The sequence below is a fragment of the Brachionichthys hirsutus genome, unplaced genomic scaffold (genome assembly GCF_040956055.1).
Source record: "Brachionichthys hirsutus isolate HB-005 unplaced genomic scaffold, CSIRO-AGI_Bhir_v1 contig_246, whole genome shotgun sequence".
Lineage (NCBI taxonomy): Eukaryota > Metazoa > Chordata > Actinopteri > Lophiiformes > Brachionichthyidae > Brachionichthys > Brachionichthys hirsutus.
In genome coordinates this window covers 1-25,000 of record NW_027180887.1, presented here as the reverse complement: position 1 = coordinate 25,000, position 25,000 = coordinate 1, and the positions used below count along the sequence as shown (strand labels likewise).

The 25,000-nt window shown below is 41.3% G+C and overlaps 5 protein-coding genes across 5 annotated transcripts; 4 read left to right on the top strand and 1 right to left on the bottom strand.

Moving 5' to 3' along the window:
• Positions 1-8: 8 nt before the first annotated feature.
• Positions 9-2,801, top strand: LOC137916855 (solute carrier family 22 member 7-like; the record flags this gene model as incomplete). Its single annotated transcript, XM_068759822.1, has 9 exons — positions 9-65; positions 263-366; positions 436-590; positions 755-923; positions 1,497-1,620; positions 1,749-1,858; positions 2,030-2,244; positions 2,374-2,482; positions 2,591-2,801. Coding segments are annotated over 9 exons (1,254 nt in total), but the record flags the coding sequence as incomplete, so codon positions are not given.
• A 1,861-nt stretch (positions 2,802-4,662) lies between these two features.
• On the top strand, positions 4,663-8,313 carry LOC137916854 (solute carrier family 22 member 7-like). Its single transcript, XM_068759821.1, has 9 exons — positions 4,663-5,043; positions 5,756-5,859; positions 5,950-6,104; positions 6,251-6,419; positions 6,669-6,792; positions 7,217-7,326; positions 7,473-7,687; positions 7,869-7,977; positions 8,109-8,313. The coding sequence occupies exons 1-9, from the start codon at positions 4,663-4,665 to the stop codon at positions 8,311-8,313; spliced, it is 1,572 nt and encodes a 523-aa protein (XP_068615922.1).
• A 2,660-nt stretch (positions 8,314-10,973) lies between these two features.
• On the top strand, positions 10,974-14,758 carry LOC137916853 (solute carrier family 22 member 7-like). Its single transcript, XM_068759819.1, has 9 exons — positions 10,974-11,354; positions 12,301-12,404; positions 12,483-12,637; positions 12,802-12,970; positions 13,205-13,328; positions 13,457-13,566; positions 13,651-13,865; positions 14,307-14,415; positions 14,548-14,758. Exons 1-9 carry the CDS (start codon positions 10,974-10,976, stop codon positions 14,756-14,758), a joined length of 1,578 nt encoding a protein of 525 aa, XP_068615920.1.
• A 1,033-nt stretch (positions 14,759-15,791) lies between these two features.
• LOC137916857 (ATP-dependent RNA helicase DHX15-like) lies at positions 15,792-22,188 on the bottom strand. The gene is made up of 14 exons (XM_068759824.1): positions 22,124-22,188; positions 20,885-21,233; positions 20,556-20,749; positions 20,310-20,469; positions 19,877-20,095; positions 19,606-19,773; positions 19,376-19,462; positions 19,138-19,287; positions 18,880-18,988; positions 18,585-18,776; positions 17,365-17,487; positions 16,668-16,858; positions 16,387-16,556; positions 15,792-16,288 (listed from the first exon to the last, which is right to left on the bottom strand). Exons 1-14 carry the CDS (start codon positions 22,186-22,188, stop codon positions 16,171-16,173), a joined length of 2,295 nt encoding a protein of 764 aa, XP_068615925.1. The 3' UTR covers positions 15,792-16,170.
• A 752-nt stretch (positions 22,189-22,940) lies between these two features.
• LOC137916856 (extracellular superoxide dismutase [Cu-Zn]-like) lies at positions 22,941-23,987 on the top strand. The gene is given in 3 exon segments (XM_068759823.1): positions 22,941-22,954; positions 23,380-23,962; positions 23,964-23,987. Coding segments are annotated over 3 exon segments (621 nt in total).
• The last annotated feature ends 1,013 nt before the right edge of the window (positions 23,988-25,000 follow it).

The following is a 25,000-nucleotide window of genomic DNA, read 5'->3' as shown; positions in this document are numbered from 1 at the left end:
CGGTGCCATGCCAGACTGGATGGGTGTACGACAACGCCACCTTCAGGTCAACTGTTACTTTACAGGTGAATGACATGTTTTAAGTCTTAAAGCCTCAGACAAACTAAAGTGTAAATGTTCTCCATCATGAACATATTTATTTTATTTTTTTAAATGCTCGATCATTTACACACTGTAAATCAAACACACTCATTGTCATAATTTATGTTTTATGTGGTTGATCAGCCTGGCATGTCTTTATCCTTTCATTGTTTCAAACAAGTGGGACTTAGTGTGTGAAAGACGAGGGAAAAATAAAGCAAGTGCCACCATCTTCTTTATCGGAGCGATGATTGGAGCCATTACTTTTGGAAGTCTGAGTGACAGGTGGGCTCATTTTTGCCTCTAAATTTGCACATTAAAATGTGATCATTAAAATGCTTGAACCCCTCATAGGTTTGGCAGGAGGAGCATGATCCTGGTGTCGTACGTGTCTGCAATGCTCTTCGGTTTTGCGAGCGCTCTCTCTACTTCCTATGTGATGTTTGTGGTGCTGAGATTCTTCACTGGGTTTTGTATGAATGGAATCCTCATCATTGCAGCAGTCCTATGTAAATATATATTTAAATTTACGTTGTAACGTTCACATTCTGTTCACCAAAGAAGGAATCACAACCCGGTTAGGGTTATAAATAGAAAATAAAATATTTCAAGTCTGCAACGTTTCTTTATAATTGTGATGTTTGTGAAGTGAAAAGGTGTTTCTTGTTTGCAGCTGTGGAGTGGGTGGACGTCGAGCACAGGAAGCTGGTGGGAGTGATTGACAGCTTGGCCTGGGCATTTGGGAGTGCATTATTTGCAGGCGTTGCTTACCTTGTGACTGACTGGCGGTGGTTAACTGTTAGTGTCACCTCACCTCTGATCCTGGTCATCATCATGTGGAGGTAAGAATGAAAAGCAGCATTTTCCTCCAACTAATGACCCTTAAAGGGATGTGTGCTGTTTTTAGTTACCGCTTATATGTGTAGGTTTTAAGATTATCACTGGGAAAACATAAGCAAAACAAAATTATATCCTTCCATCCATCCATCTTCCACCGCTTATCCGGGGCCGGGTCACGGAGGCAATAATCTCAGCAGGGATTTCCAGACTTCCCTCTCCCCAGACACCTCCCCCATCTCTTCCGGGGGGGGATCCCAAGGCGTTCTCTGGCAAGTCTCTCCAGCTTCTCCTTGGTCTTCCCCGAGGTCTCCTCCTGGCGGGACATACCCGGAACACCTTCCCAGGGAGGGGTACATGGTGCATCCGAAATAGATGCCCCAGTCACCTCAGCCGACTTAAATGACTAATATTTAGGAAATTACCCTCACTTCTTTTTATCCAAGTCCTGATGAGATCAGATACCATGGGATTTGAAATATGCTACATTTAATGGTCATTTATTTTTTAATGTAATCCTACAGTGGTATTCTGAACCATTAATGCATTGTTTAAAATGCTTCTTCCTTCAACATTAGGTGGCTTCCAGAGTCAGCAAGGTGGCTCATAGCCAATGGAAAGCACGAACAAGCTCATATGTATTTGAAGAAATGTGCCAAGATGAACCAAGCAGAGAATTTCATTGACACAATTAAAACGGAGGTTAGCATTCAAGTTGTTTCATAATTCAATAGAACAAAGAGAAATCAAAGGGGTTGAAATCTTCCAGATGACCTTTTCTACTGTTACATTCACTAATCCTGTTCATAATGCTGTTCTGAATTCTGAAGACATTATCAGCCATTGTTGTGACTGAGAAGCGAGATCGGACCTATTCTTTGCTTGATCTGATGAGAACACCCAAAATGAGGAAACTGGCCCTCTGCGCTGGTTTACTATGGTCTGTATCCACTAAAACCACTGTTTCAATCATTTTAGGTTCTAGATTAAATATATTTTGCTTTTGAGCAATGTGGATGGTGAATCTTTGCATTTTCAAAGTAAACAGGTGAACAATTCTGACCTAACAGACTGTTCATTTGAGTTGAGTTTCCATTTTCTCTTCCCCCAGGTTGTGTGTGGCAACCTCATATTTTGCCATCAGCTTCCACATCACAGGCTTCTGGTTGGATATTTATTTCACCCAGTTTGCTTATTCTTTGATTGAGATCCCAGCAAAAATAGCACTTTACTTCTTACTGGATAAGATAGGCAGACGATCCACGGTGGTGGGAACTCAGCTGATGGTTGCGATCTGTCTTGGAATCAACATTTTACTACCTAAAGGTAAACACTGACAGACTTTATATCTACGATTTATGATATTATGTTGGTTTAAAAGGTAACAGTGTTGTACTGTCATTAATAAAAACAATAACTGCAAAGTCACTGCTGTTACTTCTGTCCTGTTTCCAGATCTGTCTCTAATCATAACAGTGATAGCAGTTATTGGTAAAGGCTTTTCTTCAGCGAGCTTTGCAACACTTATGCTCTACACTTCAGAGGTCTATCCCACTGTCGTAAGGTAAGTAGCCATACTTTCCTTTTCATTTAAAATAGTAGAATGAACAAGTTTCTTTTTTCCTTAGATTAATGAAAGGAATTAAGAGGAATGTATTTTATTTTTATTTAGGCAGATTGGTATGGGTTACAACTCCTGCATTGGTCGACTTGCAACCGCCGTGGCTCCTTTCATTCTCTTACTGGATGAGGTGTGGAAGGACCTGCCCCAGGTCGTGCTGTGCTGTTTGACTGTGCTGGGGGCAATAGTCATGATGATGCTGCCGGAAACCTCCAACAAGTGCATGCCAGAGACCATAGACGATATCGAGCAGCAGAGATAGTCTGGACCCATCATTTCATGGCTTTGTCACAAGTCAACTGGTGATGTGCACGTCTGAGATTGCTTTAAGTTAACTAAAGAAATGGGCATATAACTAAAATGAATTTATTTTGCAAAAAAATGATATAAAAAGTATATATATATATTTTGTTTATCTTGCTGATTGTTGAAAATGCTGTAAGTTTGGTGTTTTCATTCCTAATCAAGCTGTAATAATGGTTTGGCATTAATAAGTGTTTTACTTCAGCCAATACCCTTTCAGTCATTGTTCTGTTGTATCATTTTATTTATTTATTTTTTTGAGTTAAGATACTGACTGAAATAAAATTATTACGATACTACTACTACTACTAAAAGGTCATGTTCTGTCCCTTTAACCACATCACCGAGACCACACCCTGCAACCAGGGGAGGAGAATCCGCTGAAGTCTGTAGTTTATCACCCAGGAAAACTGTAAAGTTGGAGAAATCCAGCTTTTTGAAAGTAAGGAGGGTGGGATCATTTCTACTTCGATGCATCCAACATTATGGATTTACACACAGTGAAATATAAGAGTTACAGATGTTCATTAACAGCACCTTCACGTTTGATTTGGGCACAGTGATGAATGTGCAGTGAGTTTATATACGCCTCCCCCCAATCAGTGGCAAATGGGCCACAGGTGCTCCCTCCCACACCTGCCTGCCTAATTACATCCCATCCGGTTTCATTGCAAAGTTAGGAATCCTACACCATGTGACGCTCTGCACAGATTTCAACATAAAAGCTGCCAAATCGCAAATATGCGACATCATCGTCCTTCCAAACCAATCAGAGGAAGAGGAGAGCAGGTCGTGGTGTCATCGTCGTAGTTTGGGAAATTGGCGCCCTGCTCCCAGTTGGTGTCACTGCACGTGCATTTTCAAGAAGAAGCATGGCAGATTGAGGAGACAGGATTTTTTTCTACTTTGAGGAATTTTTTGTACTGGTTCACAGAGTGCATTAAAGAAGTTTTCCTCGAACGTTGGCTGCACAATAGATCCGAGACAGCGTGATGATCATTCTGAGCCAATCAGAGACAGAGTAGTGTGGACCATACCATCAACACAGACATATGAGTACATTTTGTGTTCACGTCTCAGTCAAGTTTCCAAAGCGTGAGGACAGAGGACTGATTGTTTTTCTCACAGGAAGCCGTTTTGCGTGTATTGGTATTCCACAATAATATATTTACTGGCTAGTTGGGAACTACAGTTGAATCCCATTCAGTTGTGTGCTGTCATAATAATATGTCAAAAGGCCGACAGCCTAAAGACCACATAAACTTCTTGAATGTATTTAAGTGAATATTATTTCTCAAATACTCAAGAACCCTGCAGGTATTTTGGGTTGTGTATTGGTCACTGCCTAACAACTACTATGGTAGGTAGCTGGCAACCAAGGACAATGAAAGAATATCCAAAGAACTGATATTCACTGTGTTGTGAAGGTCATAACAGTATTACTGCTCTGTACTAGGCTCAGTTCACAGGGTGCTTTACAGCAGCGAAGACAAAGGTTAACTCAGTGTCAGTACAATATTAACTTGTGTTATTCTGCTAAGAGGGGTTGACCTTTGCTCTCATGGACAATTTACAGATCCTGAAGCCATAACCTGCCCTGCATAAAAGGAAGTTCTCCTCAAAAGTTGGCTCTACGCTAAACCCGAGACAGCGTGATGATCATTCTGAGCCAATCAGAGACAGAGTAGTGCGGATCATAGCATCAACACAGACGGATGAGTACATTTGTGGTTCACGTCATTCAAGTTTCCAAAGCGTGAGGACAGAGTACTCATTGTTTTTCTCACAGGAAGACATTTTGCATCTCTTGGTAGTCCACGATGAGGTTCGAGAGCGTTCTAGCAGGAATTAATGGATTTGGGAGATTTCAGAAGATGATCCTCGTAATCTCCTTCATTGGCCGTCTCTCAATTCCCTGTCACTTCATGCTCAACAACTTCATCGCGGACGTTCCTCCTCACCGCTGCGACTTCAGCTCTTTGGATGACGGAGATGTTTTTAGGAATTTATCCATGGAGGAGAAGCTTGTTGTTAGTATTCCTGTCCAGGAGGATGGGACTCCGAGCTCCTGTCGAATGTTTGCAGAACCTCAGTATCACCTGCTGCTAAACTCCTCCAACTTTACTGAAGCAGGGACGGCGCCATGCCAGACCGGATGGGTGTACGACAACGCCACCTTCAGGTCGACTGTGACCTCTCAGGTGATTTACATGATTTATGTCTTAAAACATCAGACAAACTCAAGTGGAAATGTTCACAATAGCAAACCCAACTTTTGTATGCAATAAATAAATAAATAATAACAAAGTATTAATATAATTTTGACAAATCCAGCACCTGGCCAAACATTATAGGAGCCCTATGCAGAATTTGATTTGCTATTGTGTCAGTGCTTGATCATTCAGACACTGTATATCTAAAAAAAGAAAAGCTAGATCACCAGTTTAATTGTCTGTGAGTGTTGTTCTCAAGCTATCCGTATAGAAACACCTAAAATGAGTCTAACTCAATCAATGGCATTATCAAATTGCATTTCAGACAACAATTTATAAATCACAAAGTGACTAACTTCAGATTACAACACATTCCAGAATTACTGAACAACTCTACACATTGCTGGGGGTTTACAGACCCCATTGTCCCTTACGCTGGGGTGCATACATGTGATTTTTAGTAGCATTATCCCGTCTGTATAAACAAAGGTGCTGACATCATCCGCTTGAGATGAGTGCAACTGCAGGATTTTCTGCTCTCCTTTAAGTTTAGGTTGCTACACAGTGTTATTTGCCACCTCGTGCTCTTAGAACAAAATAAAATGAAAAGGGTGCCTATTTTTAACTATATCGTAGGTTTTTAAGCATGTTACACTTATTATTTTATCCATACATGTGCATATATATATATATTTTTAAGTGGGACTTGGTGTGTGAAAGACGAGGAAAAAATAAAGCAAGTGCCACCATCTTCTTTATCGGAGCGACGATGGGAGCCATTACTTTTGGAAGTCTGAGTGACAGGTGGGCCTTTTAGTGACTTTTATTTTGCTTATAACTTTGATTACATGGTGCTTCAAATGATCATTAAAATGCTAATTGAACTCCTCATAGGTTTGGCAGGAGGAGCATGATCCTGGTGTCGTACGTGTCTGCAATGCTCTTCGGTTTTGCGAGTGCTCTCTCTACTTCCTATGTGATGTTTGTGGTGCTGAGATTCTTCACTGGGTTCTGTGTAACTGGTGTCCTCGTCATTGCAGGAGCCCTCAGTAATTATATGTTTGTATTTATGTTTTAAACCTAACATTGTATTAACCTGAGAAGGCACCAAATGTAGGCCTGCAGAAATTAAAATATCTCACGTTTCCTCAGAATTGTGATGTTTGGAAAGTGAAAAGGTGTTTCTTGTTTGCAGCTGTGGAGTGGGTGGACGTCGAGCACAGGAAGCTGGTGGGAGTGATTGACAGCTTGGCCTGGGCATTTGGGAGTGCATTATTTGCAGGCGTTGCTTACCTTGTGACTGACTGGCGGTGGTTAACTGTTAGTGTCACCTCACCTCTGATCCTGGTCATCATCATGTGGAGGTAAGAATGAAAAGCAGCTCTGATGTCCCCCCCCCTACAGTAAACCCAGAAAGAGATCGGTCCTGATTTAAGTTTGTGCTTAGCAATATTATCAATGGGAAAGTATTGATTGCGCACACAATTTAGTCTTGTCAACTGTTATATGTTCACTAAACAAGAGTTATCCTGCGGTGCACAACGAAATGCGTACATGCTGTAGTATTCTGAACCATTAATGCATTATAAAAATGCTTCTTCCTTCAACATCAGGTGGCTTCCTGAGTCAGCAAGGTGGCTCATAGCCAATGGAAAGCACGAACAAGCTCATATGTATTTGAAGAAATGTGCCAAGATGAACCAAGCAGAGAATTTCATTGACGCAATTAAAACGGAGGTTAGCATTCAAGTTGTTTCATTATTCAATAGAACAAAGAGAAATCAAAGGGGTTGAAATCTTCCAGATGACCCTTTCTGTTGCACTGTTATACAGGGGGTCGTCGACTTATGATTTGGTCGATAGTCAGCCCATGTTAAATTACCCTAAGTATATTATGCTGCAATCATGATACTGTAAATGAGGAGTAGAAAGAGACTATTTCCTCTTAGGAAACATCATGGGTGAGACCGGAGAAAATTTTCGTACACTTGATTCGTCCGCTCGGGAGTCGGTATGTCGTAAAAACACGTCGTACACAGAAAATAAAACCACAACAGACCAGTGTGGTCGTAAAGTAAACTGTCGCAAGTCGCATAGGTCATACATCGACGACCCCCTGTAGTCACTAATCCTGTTCATAATGCTGCTCTGGATTTCTCAGACATTATCAGCCATTGTTGTGACTGAGAAAAGAGATCGGGTATATTCTTTGCTTGATCTGATAAGAACACCCAAAATGAGGAAGCTGGCCCTCTGCACTGGTTTACTGTGGTCTGTACCCAATAAAAATATTTATCAATAACTCCTAGGTCTTTGTAATATTTTTAACATTGTGGCCAGTGAATTTTAAAAGATACAGATGAGCAATTCTTACTTAACGGACTATTCATTTGATTTTCCATCTTCTCTTCCCTCAGGGCTTGTCTATCAACTACATATTTTGCCATCAGCTTCCACATCACAGGCTTCTGGTTGGATATTTATTTCACCCAGTTTGCTTATTCTTTGATTGAGATCCCAGGTAAAATATCACTTTACTTCTTACTGGATAAGATTGGCAGACGCTCCACGGTGGTGGGAGCTCAGCTGATGGTTGCGATCTGTCTTGGAATCAACATTTTACTACCTAAAGGTAAACACTGACAGACTTTATATCTACGATTTATGATATTATGTTGGTTTAAAATAAAACAGTTTGGTAGTAACAAGAGACTACAGTATTAATACATAGGAACAAACTACACAAGGAATTCAAGTACTTTTAATGAAATCCACATCTGACATCACTGCTGTTACTTCTGTCCTGTTTCCAGATCTGTCTCTGATCATAACAGTGATAGCAGTTATTGGTAAAGGGTTTTCTGCAGCAGGCATGGCAGCTATTGTCCTCTACACTTCAGAGCTCTATCCCACTGTAGTAAGGTGAGTAGCCAGAGTTTCCTTCTCATTTAAAACAGCAGAATGAACAGATTTGTTTTTGTAATGTAGAGTAATTATTTTATTCACAGCAATGATGCTAATCTCCTTTGTTGCTATTATTATCTGTCATTTAGGCAGATTGGCATGGGCTGCAACTCCTGCATTGGTCAAATTAGTACAGCTGTGGCTCCTTTCGTTCTCTTACTGGATGAGGTGTGGACGGATCTGCCCCAGGTCGTGCTGTGCTGTATGACGGTGCTGGGGGCAATAGTTACGAGGACTCTGCCAGAAACCTCCAACAAGTGCATGCCAGAGACCATAGACGATATCGAGCAGTGAGCCCAACTATTTTTGGTCCCTGACCTTTCAATATGATGTCATGATTTTGGCTAAGGGTTGTGTGTGTGTGTGCGTGTTTATTTTACACAGAGATGTACCCTTCTAAGATTGTTTCAAGTTTGTATTTATTTTTCAACTAAAATTTTAAAAACTGTCTTGTGTATTTTGTTTTTATATTTTTATTCATTTATCAACTTTAAGTTTTTTCCATGCGAGCTGTTGTGAGTTTCCTTTGACTAGTTGGGAGCTATACTGCTTTAAGATTAAATGTATTCACTTATGTACTGTACTGCCCAATACTCCTATGGTAGTCAGCTGGCTGCTAAAATAAACAAATTCCAAAGGACCTATATGCGCTGTTTAATGCATGTTGAAAATACACTACTGTGCACTTCAGTGAGGCGGCATGTGTAGTAATATATAGCCTCTTATCATCAAAATGCATTTAACTACTTGTATAAGAGCATATTCAGTTCCATACTTATGACTCTGATCCATGCTGGAAAGAAGGTGGATGCAAAATCTGGTCTTACCAAATATTGTATCCGGGCTGTTTGTCTCTTTTCAGAGGCTTTAAGTCAGATGAACACACTGCTACGAGATCAGATTTGGAGCCGTTTTCTCTCATCACATCTCTTTTCACTACTGAAAAAGGAGATAATCGGTCTCGAAAAATAGGGCACCGTGAATATTTTAAGCATATAGCCTTTAAAGTTACAAGTTTAAAGAAATGTGTTCTGGTTTTTATAATCAGGAAGAAAAGAAATATCACTAATAATACTGTGTATTAAAAGAGACGCTGAGAAGTTGGTCCATGCATTTATTGCAACCTGATGAGACTACTGTAACTCAAGATATCCTAATTCCTCTTGAAAATCTCTCTCTCCCTCCCTCACTCTTCATTTATTCTTCATTGTTCTGCAATTGTCGGGTCACGAAGGCAACAGTCTCAGCAGGGATTTCAAGCCTTCCCCCTCCCCAGCCACCTCCTCCAGGGGGGGGGGGGGGGGGGGGATCCAGAGGCGTTCCCAGGCCAGCCTAGAGACATAGTCTCTGCAGCGTGTCCGGAGTCTTCCCCGAGGCCTCCTCCCAGTGGGACATGCACGGAACACTTCCCCAGGGAGGCGTCCAGGGGGCATCCGAAATAGATGCCCCCTGCCACCTAAGCTGACTCTTCTCCAAATGGATGTGTAACGGCATCTCATATAATGCCTAATCCACATTTCATCCAGTATTACTGATTAACCCACATTAGATAGGGATAGGTTTTCATCCACAACACCTTCAAACGAAATGTGGCCACGCAGATAAAAGTTGATCCGTTAGACGTGAACTATTTTTTTTTTAAATATCAGGAAAATGAAAAAGGTTTACCTGACAGACCGAGGTGTTCACGTGTCGTCCCTCTCTGTCAATGGATGATAAACAATCACTACGGCCACTTGAATGCTCTCAGACTTTATTTTGAATCTTACCTCACATTGGCTTTGAAAAAGGTTAATGTGTCAGTGAAGTAAAATATTAATTTCTTAATCCCGACTAGGCCAGGGGTGTCCGGAGTTCCCTCGATGTGAAATTACAAGTCTTATGGCAAAGCAATACCCGCACTATACGACTTGACACGTATTTGATCATTTGTCCAATGTCATTAGAGCCAATCGGAAGCAGAGTACATTGGATCGACATATTTGCATGCAGTCGTCCATTTTTGAACTGCCCCTGAAGGCCACACAGACCCAGGCCGCAATCAAAGAGCGAGCGACAGGTGTGTGCGCGCGCGCGGGGCAAAGGGAGGCAGGTAACAGGAAGAAGAAGAATCACGTCACGGAGACCACACGTTGACGAGAAGCGTCAGGAAACGCGAGACGGGTTTTTTGATTTCGTGCACGGTGTGGGCAGCTGCGTGCGCGATGCAGAAAGAGCTGCGGCGAGAACGGAGCCAGGTGGGCTTGAACCGAACCGAGCCGAGCCGAGCCGAGCCGAGCCGCAGCAGAAGACGAGAGAGTATTCTATCGGAGACTTCTCCGTTTTACGCATCAATCGTTTTACGCATCAATCGTTTTTACGCTCAGCCTTGAATAAAAATATAATTTTGTGTACTTATTATTTATTTATTTTTACTATGTCATGGTGTTCTGACAGGAGTGCCCAGGTAGCGGCGGCGGCATGATGAACCACTTACGTAAAAAAATAAAATAAAGGTAAAAATAAGTTTCCCTCAGATGACCGTAAATCCGAGTTTAATGCTTGGACATAAAAACAGAATTGATAGAAAACGCAACTACATTATAAATCACGGACCCACGTGTCCGCGCGTCATCCTTCCCCGTCGGTGGATTAAAGACAGTCACTATTCACGTTAGCCTTGGGAAAGGTTAATTCAATATCAGTGAAGTAAAATATTAACTTACTTATCCTGATAAGGCCCGGGGTGTCCCCATGTCCCTTGCTGATGTTAAATAACACGCACTACATGACATGACGCGCATTTGGTTTTTTTTTATTATTATTTTTTGCTGCCGTCGCTTGCAAACGTGCCGACGTAATTAGAGCCAATCAGACGCAGGCGTAAATCAGAGCGACAAATCTGCGTCCAGGTTTCAATCCGGATTTGAGAAGAGGAGAGGCGCTTCTTTTGCGCGCCCGTCCGTGAGTCCACGATGAGGTTCGAGAGCGTTCTGGCGAGAATCAATGGGTTTGGGAGATATCAGAAGATGGTCCTGGTGATGCTCTTCTTTAGCCGTCTCTCAATTCCCTGTCACTTCATGCTCAACAACTTCATCGCTGACGTTCCTCCTCACCGCTGCGACTTCAGCTCTTTGGATGACGGAGATGTTTTTGGGAATTTATCCATGGAGGAGAAGCTTGTTGTTAGTATTCCTGTCCAGGAGGACGGGACTCCGAGCTCCTGTCGAATGTTTGCAGAACCTCAGTATCACCTGCTGCTAAACTCCTCCAACTTGACTGAAGCAGGGACGGTGCCATGCCAGACTGGATGGGTGTACGACAACGCCACCTTCAGGTCGACTGTGACTTTACAGGTGAGTGATATTTAGGCCCTCCTTGTATTTTTGCACACTATTATCTTTATCGTTATTATTTATTCGTTTTGTTTGTTCCTTTTGTTTTGCTGACCATTTTGGCCGTGTTACAGTTTGTGGCATGAATTTTTGCAAGAATGTTTCTTTTGTGAAATGTTTGCAATCCAGTGTATTTTATTCTTGCACGTCCTTTTATTTTCCATTGATGCATTTTGCACCCTCTGGACACCTGTGTGGGCGTGGCCAAAAGTACACGTATATAATTAAACTGCTTTAAAATCATCATGCATCAAAGCAACAACTGGTGGATTAAAGTAAAAATGTCACAACTTTTCTTCAAAATAAAATGCTGGCATTACAGAGTGCATGGTTTTACACTGTATTGGCAGGAAGTTAAAATGCGATTTTCAGTGAAAGTCAATTCAAGTCATTTGGAACTACATAAAAAAATTGTAATGCAATCAAATCGAATTTGTTGTTAATTATTTACATATCCAAGACACTAATCACCACCAAAATCCCGTCATCCTATTTATTTTATAGAAAAATAAAAGTTTTGTAAAAAACATTATGGAAAACAAATTATGAATAAATTATTTAAACTGGCATTTAAAGTTTAAATAAAAATACTGAAAATCCGCTTATTCTTGAGCAGATGTGAAGTTGTTCCACATGAAGAAAAAAAAACTACATTATGTATGATGATTTTATACCAGTTTTTTTCACACATGTACAAAAGAAAGTGTCCAGAGGGTAGTAAATTTCAGGAGCGCACAAGGGTTGAATTGTAAAACAACAAACTAAAGCGCAAATGTTCTCCAACATAAACATGTTTTCTTTCCATGTCCGATTATTCACACGCGGTGAAGAATACACACTCGTCATAATTTGTTTTTTGTGGTTGATCAGCCTGGCATGTTTTAATCCTTTCATCGTTTCAAACAAGTGGGACTTAGTGTGTGAAAGACGAGGGAAGAATAAAGCAGCTGCCACCATCTTCTTTATCGGAGCGATGATCGGAGCAATTACTTTTGGAAGTCTGAGTGACAGGTGGGCCTTTTTGCTGCATGGTTGCTAATCTTTTGCCTCTAACTTTGATCTTTAAACTATAAATTGAACTCCTCGTAGGTTTGGCAGGAGGAGCATGATCCTGGTGGCGCACGTGTGTGCAATGCTCTTCGGTTTTTCGAGTGCTTTCTCTACTTCCTATGTGATGTTTGTGGTGCTGAGATTCTTCACTGGGTTTTGTATGAATGGAATCCTCATCATTGCAGCAGTCCTATGTAAATATATATTTAAATTTACGTTGTAACGTTCACATTCTGTTCACCAAAGAAGGAATCACAACCCGGTTAGGGTTATAAATAGAAAATAAAATATTTCAAGTTTGCAAAGTTTCTTTATAATTGTGATGTTTGTGAAGTGAAAAGGTGTTTCCTGTTTGCAGCTGTGGAGTGGGTGGACGTCGAGCACAGGAAGCTGGTGGGAGTGATTCACACCTTACCCTGGACATTTGGGAGTGCATTATTTGCAGGAATTGCTTACCTTGTGACTGACTGGCGGTGGTTAACTGTTAGTGTCACCTCACCTCTGATCCTGGTCGTCATTATGTGGAGGTAAGAATGCATACCTGTCAGCTATACAGTTTTCCCGTGTTGTCGTATGGGATAATCGTATTTTTGAGCAGCACGGCGTACTTACGAAAGTATTTCTTCACCCAATGCCTGAGTACCATATACCATATAACGGGGGAATTAATATATGCTAAGTTCAATCTTTATTATGTAATCCTGCAGTGGCATTCTGAACCATTAATGAATTGTTTAAAATGCTTCTTCCTTCAACATTAGGTGGCTTCCAGAGTCAGCAAGGTGGCTCATAGCCAATGGAAAGCACGAACAAGCTCATATGTATCTGAAGAAATGTGCCAAGATGAACCAAGCAGAGAATTTCATTGACGCAATTAAAACGGAGGTTAGCATTCAAGTTGTTTCATAATTCAATAGAACAAAGAGAAATCAGAGGGGTTGAAATCTTCCAGATGACTTTTTCTACTGTTACATTCACTAATCCTGTTCATAATGCTGTTCTGAATTTCTCAGACATTATCAGCCATTGTTGTGACTGAGAAAAGAGATCGGACCTATTCTTTGCTTGATATGATGAGAACACCCAAAATGAGGAAACTGGCCCTCTGCACTGGTTTACTATGGTCTGTACCCACTAAAACCACTGTTTCAATCATTTTAAAACAGACTGTTCATTTGAGCCGAGTTTCCATTTTCTCTTCCCCCAGGTTTTGTGTTTCAGCTTCATATTTTGCCATCAGCTTCCACATTACAGGCTTCTGGTTGGATATTTATTTCACCCAGTTTGCTTATTCTTTGATTGAGATCCCAGCAAAATTATCACTTTACTTCTTGCTGGATAAGATAGGCAGACGATCCACGGTGGTGGGAGCTCAGCTGATGGTTGCGATCTGTCTTGGAATCAACATTTTACTATCTAAAGGTAAACATTCACAGGCTTATATCCCTTTTTGATGAGGCCTGAATGCCCCTAATACCAATGTTATGATGTTATGGGGGGGGGGGGCTTCAACTTCTAACCAGTTAAAGCTTCTTGTTTGGTTACAATATTAGTTATTTACATCGTCCGTTTGTTTTAAACCACTTTCCTGCTTTTGACATTCATGAAGTTTCCTCTTGAAAAACTCTGGCGGCTTACCCACTAACTTGGGTGACTGGTCTGCAACTGCCTCTTTAATTTAGTCGTTTTCATGCTGTCCCCTGCCAATGTTTCAAGACGACACGCTAAGAGGTCTTTCTTCATCTCCTTCACCATGATTCCAAGACGTATTCCTAGAAGCATTTTCTCATCCTTGCTTTTGTTTCCAAAACGTCACAGTTTATCACTGCAAAGTCACTGCTGTTACTTCTGTCCTGTTTCCAGATCTGTCTCTGATCATAACAGTGATAGCAGTTATTGGTAAAGGCTTTTCTTCAGCAACCTTTGCAACCATTGCACTCTACACTTCAGAGTTGCTCCCCACTGTCATAAGGTGAGTAGCCATACTTTCCTTTTCATCTAAATTGGTAGAATGTTTCCATTGTCCTTATATTAATGAAATCCACAGCAACAATGTTAGGTCCGTCTGTGATTAAGAGGTGCATGTATTTTATTTTTTATTTAGGCAGATTGGTACGGGTTACAACAACTGCATTGGTCGAATTGGAACAGCCGTGGCTCCTTTCATTTTCTTACTGGATGAGGTGTGGAAGGACCTGCCCCAGGTCGTGCTGTGCTCTGTGGCTGTGCTGGGGGCAATAGTTACAATAATGCTGCCAGAAACCTCCAACAAGTGCATGCCAGAGACCATAGATGATGTCGAGCAGCAGAGATAGTCTGGAGCCATCACCTTTTCTGCTCAAGACCCTACATAACCATTTCATAGCTTTGTCACAAGATTCTTATGCATGGACACAATGATCTAGCTCTTCTGTACTTATCTATCCTTAAAATGAAGGCCTTTTTTTGGCTGACTGTGATCAGTCAGGTACTGTTGAAAGATGTGCAACTACACTGACAGTCTACAAACAAAAAAAACCTCTTCAGTGTTAATGATTGCTGATACTAATGCAGGAATTAAGATTGGCAAGAAAATTGATCACTGTATAACACTGATGGTACTGTACTATATGTATATATATATACACCAATGTTAACAGTACAATTATGTATACTTGTAACTAAGTGGTATTAGAAATTAAGTCAAAGCTCTTTCATTACAGAAATAAAACGTATTTTTTCTATTGTGACTCAGCAGTCAGCTGGAAATACTTTTTTTTTCCAGTTGAAAACTTTAATAGCCAGGAATTTGTTTTCCTGATCACCATTTCATGACTAATCAACATAAATCAGATTTTTCAATAATGACAACTCTGGATGGAGTTCTGACTGACCTTTTGCAAACTTGAATCCCAGCTACATGCTGGTTCCAGTGGCCCATGTCTCCACATCACGCTAGGACTGATTTAATATCTTTCTAGCACATTAAAACTGTGGTGCAACAGTTTGGTCTTAGTTGACATTCTGCTCCACTTTGACACACTTACAAAGGTTAATCCAGTTTGTCAGTGAAGTCAAATATCAACTTGTGCACTATGCGAAGTGACCGGCGGAAGTTTGCGAAACTGCTGTAGATCTAAAAATGTAGCGGTGCAGCATTAACTGGCTACCTCTACAATGGTATGTAGCTGACTGCTAAGCACAACTTAACAAATTAAAGAACTATTGTGTACTTCTGAGGTGGTGTATCTGTATTGTACAACCTTATATCAAAATGCACTCACCCATTAAATTTAGTATTCCAATTACATAAACTCTTCTTGCATCTAATTAATTTCACATTAAGAAAACAGTCCTCTGGAGACGGCACCAATTTTGCAACACACGGCTTTACTTATTAAGGTGTACACAGAAATTAACTCAAAGCTCCTTTATTAAAGAAATAAAACAGCTCAGTTTGTTTTGGACTCAACCATCAACTGAAGGAAATTCAACCACATCAAGAAAGACATGTTTCTGATTTTCCTGATGAAAATCTCAATTGATCTATTATTTACTGCTGATACTTAATTAAACATGACATTTAGTTTATAATAATTAAACTTGATGGGAAACAGACAAAAAAAAAAGCAAGCAAAATATAAAAAACAAAACTCAAATGCTAATTTTAAAACATCAAGCTACAATGATACAGAGACCTAAAACTACAGTATCCTGTGGTTTTTCTTCAGCACTCACTGGCTGTTGTTCAGTACTGGGAATACTCCTTGCTCTCGAGTTTAGCAACGATTCGTTCCAGTTGTCTTTTAGCTTCACATTGTGGGAAGTTGCTCATCTCATAGTACTGAGGGGCAATCTTTACCAGCCTGGAACACAAGAAAGAAGACCAGGGGAAAATTATGGCAGGCGCTCATGTACAATCAAAGCTCAATTATTCATCTTTACACTTAATTTGCACACATACCACTCCGGTTTGATGTCTGTACAAGTCCGGATGTAGTTTTTGGTGGTGAGGACAAATTCATTATATAGCACCCACTCTGGCTTGTGGTCAAGGACTGTAGACGGGTGCAACTGGACCACTTGGTTGTCTTTGACTGTGAGGTAATGACCCGTGCGCTCCAGATGAGCCACCTGAGGAATAAACAGATGGATGAATTTAGAACTACATGCAAAGTGCGACGCTCGTCTGGTGTAAACCTTGGATATATTCTACGAAAGCATCTTAGAGGATCATCTCATCACCTGCATGAAGAAGCCTGTGCAGAGCGCTCGACGAATGTTGATGTAGTAATCTCTGCTGGTGAACTCTGTGCTACGGCGCGGCAGGTTGAAGCGCTCCATGATTCTGGAAAGCTGCTGCCGTACATTGTCACCAGACATCAGGGAACGGTAGTTGACAAAGTTGTCATAGCACCACTGGTTCGACTCGTGGTCTGGAAAGAGTAACACAAATTGTTGTGTTTTCTCTTCTTCTCAATAGGTGATAAGCCTCAACTGATATTAAGAAAAACCGGGTTGAAGCTGCAGTTACAGTTTCTCAACATTTTAGCCGTAGATGCTTTCAATAAATCAAATCAAATCAGATAACCTGACACATTGCTGGCGCTACATCACCAGCAATTAAGTAAGACAAAGCTAGCATATCAGCTTCTATACTGCTCAGGACAGGGTTTCCCCAAAGACAGAATTTTAATGCTGCAACATAATATGGGGGGGGGGATCAATGGATAAACTTCTGATTGGTTCTAAAATAGGATACAAGTCTGCGCTGCACACCATTGTGGACAGTTTTGTCTGGTGAAAGAGGAACATTTCTGAGTTCCCCTGAAATTAGAGGCACTTTTAACATCACAACTATCTTATGAGCCAGCACTGGTCCAATATTTACTTTTGTTTGATGTTAGTGTCTGGAGGGGGGGGGTTTAAGATAGATGCTCACTTTGTTTGAAGGCGTGATAGACATTGAGCAGCGTCAAGTGGTCTCCGTCGATGTGTGCAAACCTCATCTTGGACTCGTCTGCTGCCTTCTTAGCCTCCGTGGGGCGGACAAAACACTGTGGGACTAAACAAGGTTGGTATGGGCCCCAACAAAGCCGCCCATAGGGATGAGTCAAACATTTACAGCAAAACGGAGCAAAGACTATGATGCTAGGGCACTTGACACTGCGTTGGGACAGGGCAAGATCACAAGCTTTATCAAAGGGGGGGCAGCAGTCTTTTCTCATGGTCATTCCCAACTGTAATGGCTATTAGCTCGTAGAGAGGGGGCTCAATTAACCACATCTGTAAAACAAGAGTTTTCACACAACTACAGAGTGTTAAGGACAACAGCAATGTCTTAAAAATAATGGTATCAACACATAATGGTTAGTCCTTCAAAACACTTTCAGGACTACATATGACACTACCAATACTGCATTCGTAACACAGAAGAAAATTCTGATAAATGCGATGAAAATGGAAACGAAGCATTTGTGAACACTGGCAATAAAACAGAAACACACTGGAGAGCTCGCTAATGCAATTAACATACAGTACACGTTAAAGCCTAAAATAAAAGCACTTTCATATTTAGAGTAAAAATACTCTGGATAGTGACATGCAAATTTCATACCGTTGTGTGTATTGGAAAGTAGAAATATTTGTTTTGGTATTCCAGTTAAAAACTAAAATATTTATTAACGAAACTATGCATGACATGCTTCTCCAGTTATCCCCAGAATATTCTCAATAAACAAAGCAGGAATACCAAACCTATTTGGGGAATAAACGCAAAGCTGAATACTTTAATGACAACCTGCATTTCTGATTAACTTCAACAGCAGTTTTCTGTATTTGCAACCCTTTGATGCAACAATTTAAATGCCAACTTGATGTATACTGAACAATCTGTTTGCTGCCAACTGGATTGAACAAAATAGAATAAATCAAACTTCTTCTTACATCGACGGGCAAACTTTTGGATGCTTCATATTATAAGGGATTTAATATAGGGGAAAAAATTCTAATAATGCCAAATTAAAGACACTGCATCATAGAAATGATAGTTGGGTGTTGATAAGATACAATCTGGAGGTTTTGACTGACTACTTGGGTGTCTAACCCAAACACATGGCTCACAGAGGGCAAGGAAGATGTCAGCCCAGCTCTGGGCATTACCTGACAGCATGGCAGTAATGGACAGAATCTCGTTAGAGCAGTTGAACTCGCAGCTGGCAATGACCATTTTAGCCAGCTGGGGGTCCAACGGGAACTCTGCCATCATGGAGCCCAGCTCTGTTAGGTCGCCGTCGTCGTTAAGCGCTGCCAGGTAATTCAGCAGCTCCAAGGCCCTCATCAGTGTCTCAGGAGCTGCGGTGGCACGGAGGAAGAAAGAACACCATCAATGTCAGAGAGAAATGTCCAAGTGGAGATTGGCTCGTCTCGTTATTTAGACGGCTGTGGAATGACTCACCTGGTGGATCCATGAAATCAAAGTGCACAAGGTCGTCAATGCCGAGCTTTTTCAGCTGCAACACAACAGATCCTAAATTGGATCGAAGAATCTCAGGGTATGTGTTATCCTGGAGGGGGATGATAATGTTATTAATAGACAGAAAGGGAAAAAAAACAGCGTGAAAGAGCAAGAAATGTGAAGAACTGGCTAAATTAACCAATTTTGCCATGATTCAAATCTCAAAGTGAAGATGAAAGTGTAAGCGTGGTCTCTTGCCTGCATCTCGGTTTTGTAGGCCTTCTCGGTGTAGAGGCGGAAACACTTTCCCGGACGTGTTCTGCCAGCTCGACCCGCCCTTTGCTGGGCAGAAGCTTTACTGATGGCCGTGACGAGCAAAGACTCAACTCTTATGCGGGGATTGTAAACCTAGAAGCATATTTCCACATTATATCGCTGACTTACGCAAGAAGATCCAAATTAAAGAGAGGATGAAACGTCGTAATGCTTTGCCTACCTTTTGTTTGGCGAAACCAGGATCAATGACAAACACCACGCCATCAATAGTCAAAGAGGTTTCAGCAATGTTTGTTGAAACTACAACCTAAGAACAAAAGGTCAGAAATCCATCAAAAACCACAAAGTAGGTGCAAGTAGGCACCAAATTAACATATCTATGCGATAGTGTAATTAAACATCGGCATTAATAAAGGATACATGTTTTATGTCCCATCAATTAAAACACACCTTTCTTCCAATTGCACCGCTGGGCTTTTTTGGAGGTGGGGGCTCAAAGATCCTTTGTTGCTGCTGTGGCGGTAATGTCGAATACAGAGGAATGATTTTGATGTCCCCAACATCAGGTCCAAGGTCGTCGACCTCACGTTTGATCCGTTTGCATGCCTCATCAATTTCCTTGGAAAGAAGAGAGTGTTCACTTGGTGTGGGGGGAGGAACAAAAATAATGCAGCCATCAGATACCTACAGGAGCAGTTACACAACTAACACAGGGTCTCACCTCTTGACCAGTGAGAAAGAGAAGGCAGTCACCCTCTTCTTCCTCACACATATGAATCTGGATAACTGTGCGAATCGCTGCCTCAAGGTAGTCTCGCTCTGGTTCGGGAGTGTAGAAAATCTCCACGGGGTGGGTGCGTCCAGGGATGGTCAGGAGCGGACAGCTGTCGAAGTATACCTGAAACTTCCCGGCATCTAGCGTGGCGCTCATGACAATTACCTGGAGATCAAGAGGACTTGGTTTACATCAAAAAACCATATATGACGATGCCACGATTGCTGCTCTCTGACCTATTGGTGACAAAACACCGATGTGAACATTCACAGTGAGACTTCTGATGCAATAGTTCATAACTTTTTCAAAAGATAATGACAGGAAAAGAAAATCATTACACATCTAAAGGCAATCAAACACTACACCGATGTTAAAATACCTTCAGATCTGGTCTTTGACGCACCACCTCTTTCAGTACTCCCATCAGGATATCTGTGGCCAGAGTTCGCTCGTGGGCCTCATCCAGAATGATGACCCCATATCGCTCCAGAAGTGGGTCATTCATAGCCTCTCTTAGTAACATACCATCTGTCATATACCTACAAAAATAAAAAAATAAACACTTTCTTAGCTCAATACCCCATGAAGAGCGTTCTCTGCGCATTAGCCGATCTAAGTCACTTACTTGAGTATAGTCTTAGCAGAGCTGCAGTCCTCGAATCGGATGGAGTAGCCGACCTCCTGTCCAAGCATGACGTCCATTTCGTCGGCCACCCTTTGAGCCACGCTCATTGCCGCCACTCTCCTCGGCTGAGTACAGGCTACAGCACGCTTAGGGCCGGGTACGCCCCTAACGATGTCCAAACACCATTGAGGGATCTGGTGAATAAAGCGAAGGCTTAACAACATTTTAACTGGAGATTACTGGACTATAAATACACATTCTGACATTACAAAAGAGTCACTTTTAGCGTGAAAGACACAAGACACTGGCTGATTTATTGTCTGTCAGACCTGCGTCGTCTTCCCAGAACCAGTCTCTCCAACAAGAACAAAGCTCTGGTGACGCGTGATGATGTCGGTGAAGTTTTCCTTGTACTCCCACACTGGAAGCTGCAGCCTTTTCTTTAGGATCTCATGGAAGCGCGGCGTGTGTGGTAGGTTGGTGAATGGGTTAATCTGCTGGAGCATGGCGATCTGTTTAGGAGTAGGCAAGCATGGCACAACCACTGCGCTGTTGGAAGGGACATTATAAGGCCTAGAGTCTCTGTCTCTGTCCCGGTCCCTGTCCTTGTCTCTGTCCCTATCTCTATCTCTCTCCCTGGAACGGTCCTCACGGTCCCTGTCACGGTCCCGGTCTCTCCTGTGAACACCAGACAAAGACATCAAATGTAGATATTTATGATGTAAGGAAAATCACATTTTTACAACTCACAAATTTTGCTGTCAATAACAGTCTCATTGCTTTTAGCTAAATAATAGCATGCGCAGATACTAATATAATTACATGGGCAACAGAGACAAATATATATATAGAACATTAAAATCAATAACAAAAAAAAAGCTCAAAACAAATAAGCATAGATTCAAAAAACAAAAACAAAACGCATAATGTGTAAATTAAGTGCAGCAGTGCAAGCACCGCATATTTCCCAAAAGTTATAGCCAGTTAATTGTAAGTGAACAGACACATTTTAAATGTTCATATTCTCTACGGGTAACACATTACATGCTTTGGGAAAAAACAGCTGGTTCAATAGGAATTTAACACGAAACTGTCAAATCAGTGATAAGTTTAGGAGGTTAAATGAATGTCTGTGGAAACTTGCAACATGCATTTAATTTCCAGTAGCAGATTAGAGAAGTAAAAACAGCCTCTTTAATTATTACTAGCCAATATTACCCAAATAAGTCAACTTTAGTTATGAACCGAAGCTTGTTAGCATCTGGTCCCGTCAATGTTAGCCACACACGTGCCTCAATTATGAATTAACGTAGCTGGGTACTTCGCGTTAGCAACAACCATCCCCAGTAGATTGGATGTGGCTAAGCAACACACATTTATAATCGTGCATAAACATAAGAGTCTCATTGAATAACGGCGACAGATACACAAAATCAAAAGCTTTGATTATATTGCCTCGGTTCTTCTATATTCATTTTAGCTATTAGCGAAACGACCTAGCATCACGTAGCAGTTAGCTAGCGCCTAACTCTTTCCAAGAAGACATTTTAATTTGAAGCACTGCTTACCCGTCAGACCGCTTCTTATTACTGGCGTAGTCATCACCCAAATCCAAACGATGTCTTTTAGACATCTTTCAGAAAAATATGCAGGTTATATTCAATGCGATAATGCGAACACAATTCTACCGGGCAATATGGTCAGGCTTGGCTTTCAGGTTCCGGTGCTCGTGTTTCCTGCTTTCCAGTTCAGGTGTTCATATTACATTACCGCCCCCTACCGGGCAATATGGTCAGGCTTGGCTTTCAGGTTCCGGTGCTCGTGTTTCCTGCTTTCCAGTTCAGGTGTTTATATTACATTACCGCCCCCTACCGGCCAGGAGGTCGCTCTTGTATTTACTTTGCCCTCAGGTAATGGTTGACCAGCCAGCCTGGGAAATGGCAATGACCTGCACCCTTGCAGCTCATGAAAAAGCAAATGAGCTGCAAGATTTTTGTATGTTAGAAGTTTTGTATTTATCAACTGATAAGGATAATGCACCACTTATAGCACAATATAAAATGATATATGTAACTATAGACTATCCATAATCTCTAATGATGACCTGAGAAGCATTTCTTCATCAAACTCAAGCAAGCATCATTTGTTTCGCAAAATAATAAAAAAAACTATTCTCGGTAGCATCAGCTGGGTGGCCAATCAGACCCGACTGATTGGTTGCTTCAAGTCAGGTCTTGAATTTAAATATGTACTGAGCGCTCTTTATATGCTCGACTCAGAAAACACAGTACAGTAACAGTAACACTTAAATAACAGCTGGTTCATCAGAATTTATTAGATTAGCTGTGCGCTGTTTAATCTAAGGGAAAAGTGTCAATGCCGAAAATGCGTCTCTACGGGTAAGTTCTCGATTCCTGTCTGTCTTTATTTACAGTGTAAAGTCCTACGGCATGTTTGTTTGGTGATACAACAGCTGGCTTGATAACGCTCCTGATCATGGACGATATGGCCATTTAAAACAATGTTAGGTACATTATATTAAACGTGTGGGCTTTGATTGGCAACAAGCGCGTATTACCTGTGTTACAATAGGAAAACTATATATTGAGAAGTAGTATAACACAATCAATTGGCTTACGTACAATGGACCTTTCCTTAATTAACTAGCGTTAGGTAATATTTATCGATGCTTCACACTTAATAAAACATGCTTTACTTTTTCATTAAACTGGGGGAAAGTAGCCAATTTCATGCTGATTCAGAATAAGGATCATTCTTGAAAATGTAAAAAATGTACAAGATGCTTTTCCTAATTTTCTTTCAGATCAATGAGTCAATTAGGAGCAGTGTTGATTGTGCTGGCAGGCTGTCTACAATGTGCCTCTGCTCACAGTGACATTGAGGCTCCACCAGAGGTCTTGGAGAACAGTGGTGTTCAGTATGCAGCCTGTAAATTGAGACCCAGCTCCACGCTGGCTGAGGGTCTGCCCAAAGTGTATGGCCAGGTGTTGTTTAAGCAAGATTATCCCAACGGAAAACTCAAAGTCTTTCTTCAGATCAGTGGTTTCCCCATAGTGCATATTTCTAAACTGAGACCGGTGCACATCCATCAGCATGGAGACCTGAGCCAAGGGTGTTCCTCGACCGGAAGCCACTTCAATCCACATGGAGTACCTCACCCCCACCACCCTGGAGACTTTGGTAACTTTGAGACTCAGCGAGGAGAAATCAATGCAAAGGTGCAAGCGAATGCAACACTATTTGGAGGATTATCTATTATTGGAAGAGCGTTGGTGATCCATGAAAAACAAGATGACATGGGGCAAGTCGGAGACATTGGAAGCCTGCTGAATGGGAATGCTGGGCAGAGACTTGGCTGTTGCGTTATTGGAATTTCCTCCCCCAGCCATCTGGAACATGAGCCATAATTAGTTTAACAGCGATTCATAGCCTTTGTCTTCATTGACTTTTTATATGCCTTGTCTGATACCGTAAAATAGCAATTATTCAAAAATAAAGGCATCCTGCAAAAGTTTTACAATGCCTCATCAATGGTAGAAGTCTGCAGAAGTGTGTGCGTTTGTGTGTCTGCGTGTGTGTATCTGTGCTAATTGTCAAGAGGTTTCACAATTTACTCCGCATAATGTTCAGCTGACAGGGTTGAGCAGCCCCAGAACTCTCTGGTCCTCAGAAAATTGGGCAGCGTGTTCGTTCCAGAAACGGCACATGATAAAATCACAAGGTTTATTCAACAGGCCAAATGAAATGAATCAGACTCTGCAGAGGGTTCATTCAATGGCATCAGAGTTTTACCAAGAAATCAAATCATTGAAGAACCATGAAGCTAAACAAATACTAAGAATTGAGTCTTTCATTGGAAGCTCTTTTCTCCTCCTGTAGATAATGCAGAATGACCCTGGAGACAATATTGGATGGTTTCTGCTTGGTGATCTAAACGCTGACGTTTCAGACTTACGTTCCGTCACCCAGACCTCGAGTGTTTGAGCAGGACATTCAGTGTTAAACACATTAGAATAGGCAGAACCACACGTTTAAGTGATCTGACTACATGATACTGTGAATGCACCTTGAGCAAACCACGACTATCCAAATAGGATGATTGTCTTAATATATAGATGATGATTGAGTAAACATCTTAATAAATAAAGAAGGGCATTGTGCCCCAAATCGATGTCCTGACATCTAAATAACGGAACCAAATTTGGTGCAGACATTAATGAATGCTACTGGCTTGACTTTTCATTTGGTGTGATGCATATATTTGCCCATTGTTGCTTTGATCCACAGCTGACAATAAATCCACGTGACTGTGTTTTGTATTAAATGTTTAGTCATTATAATATTTAAGAAAATTCGAAACGTAGAAGGCAAAACTTATAATAAGACCAGCACAAATTACACGGATGAAACGTCAACTCTTCCCG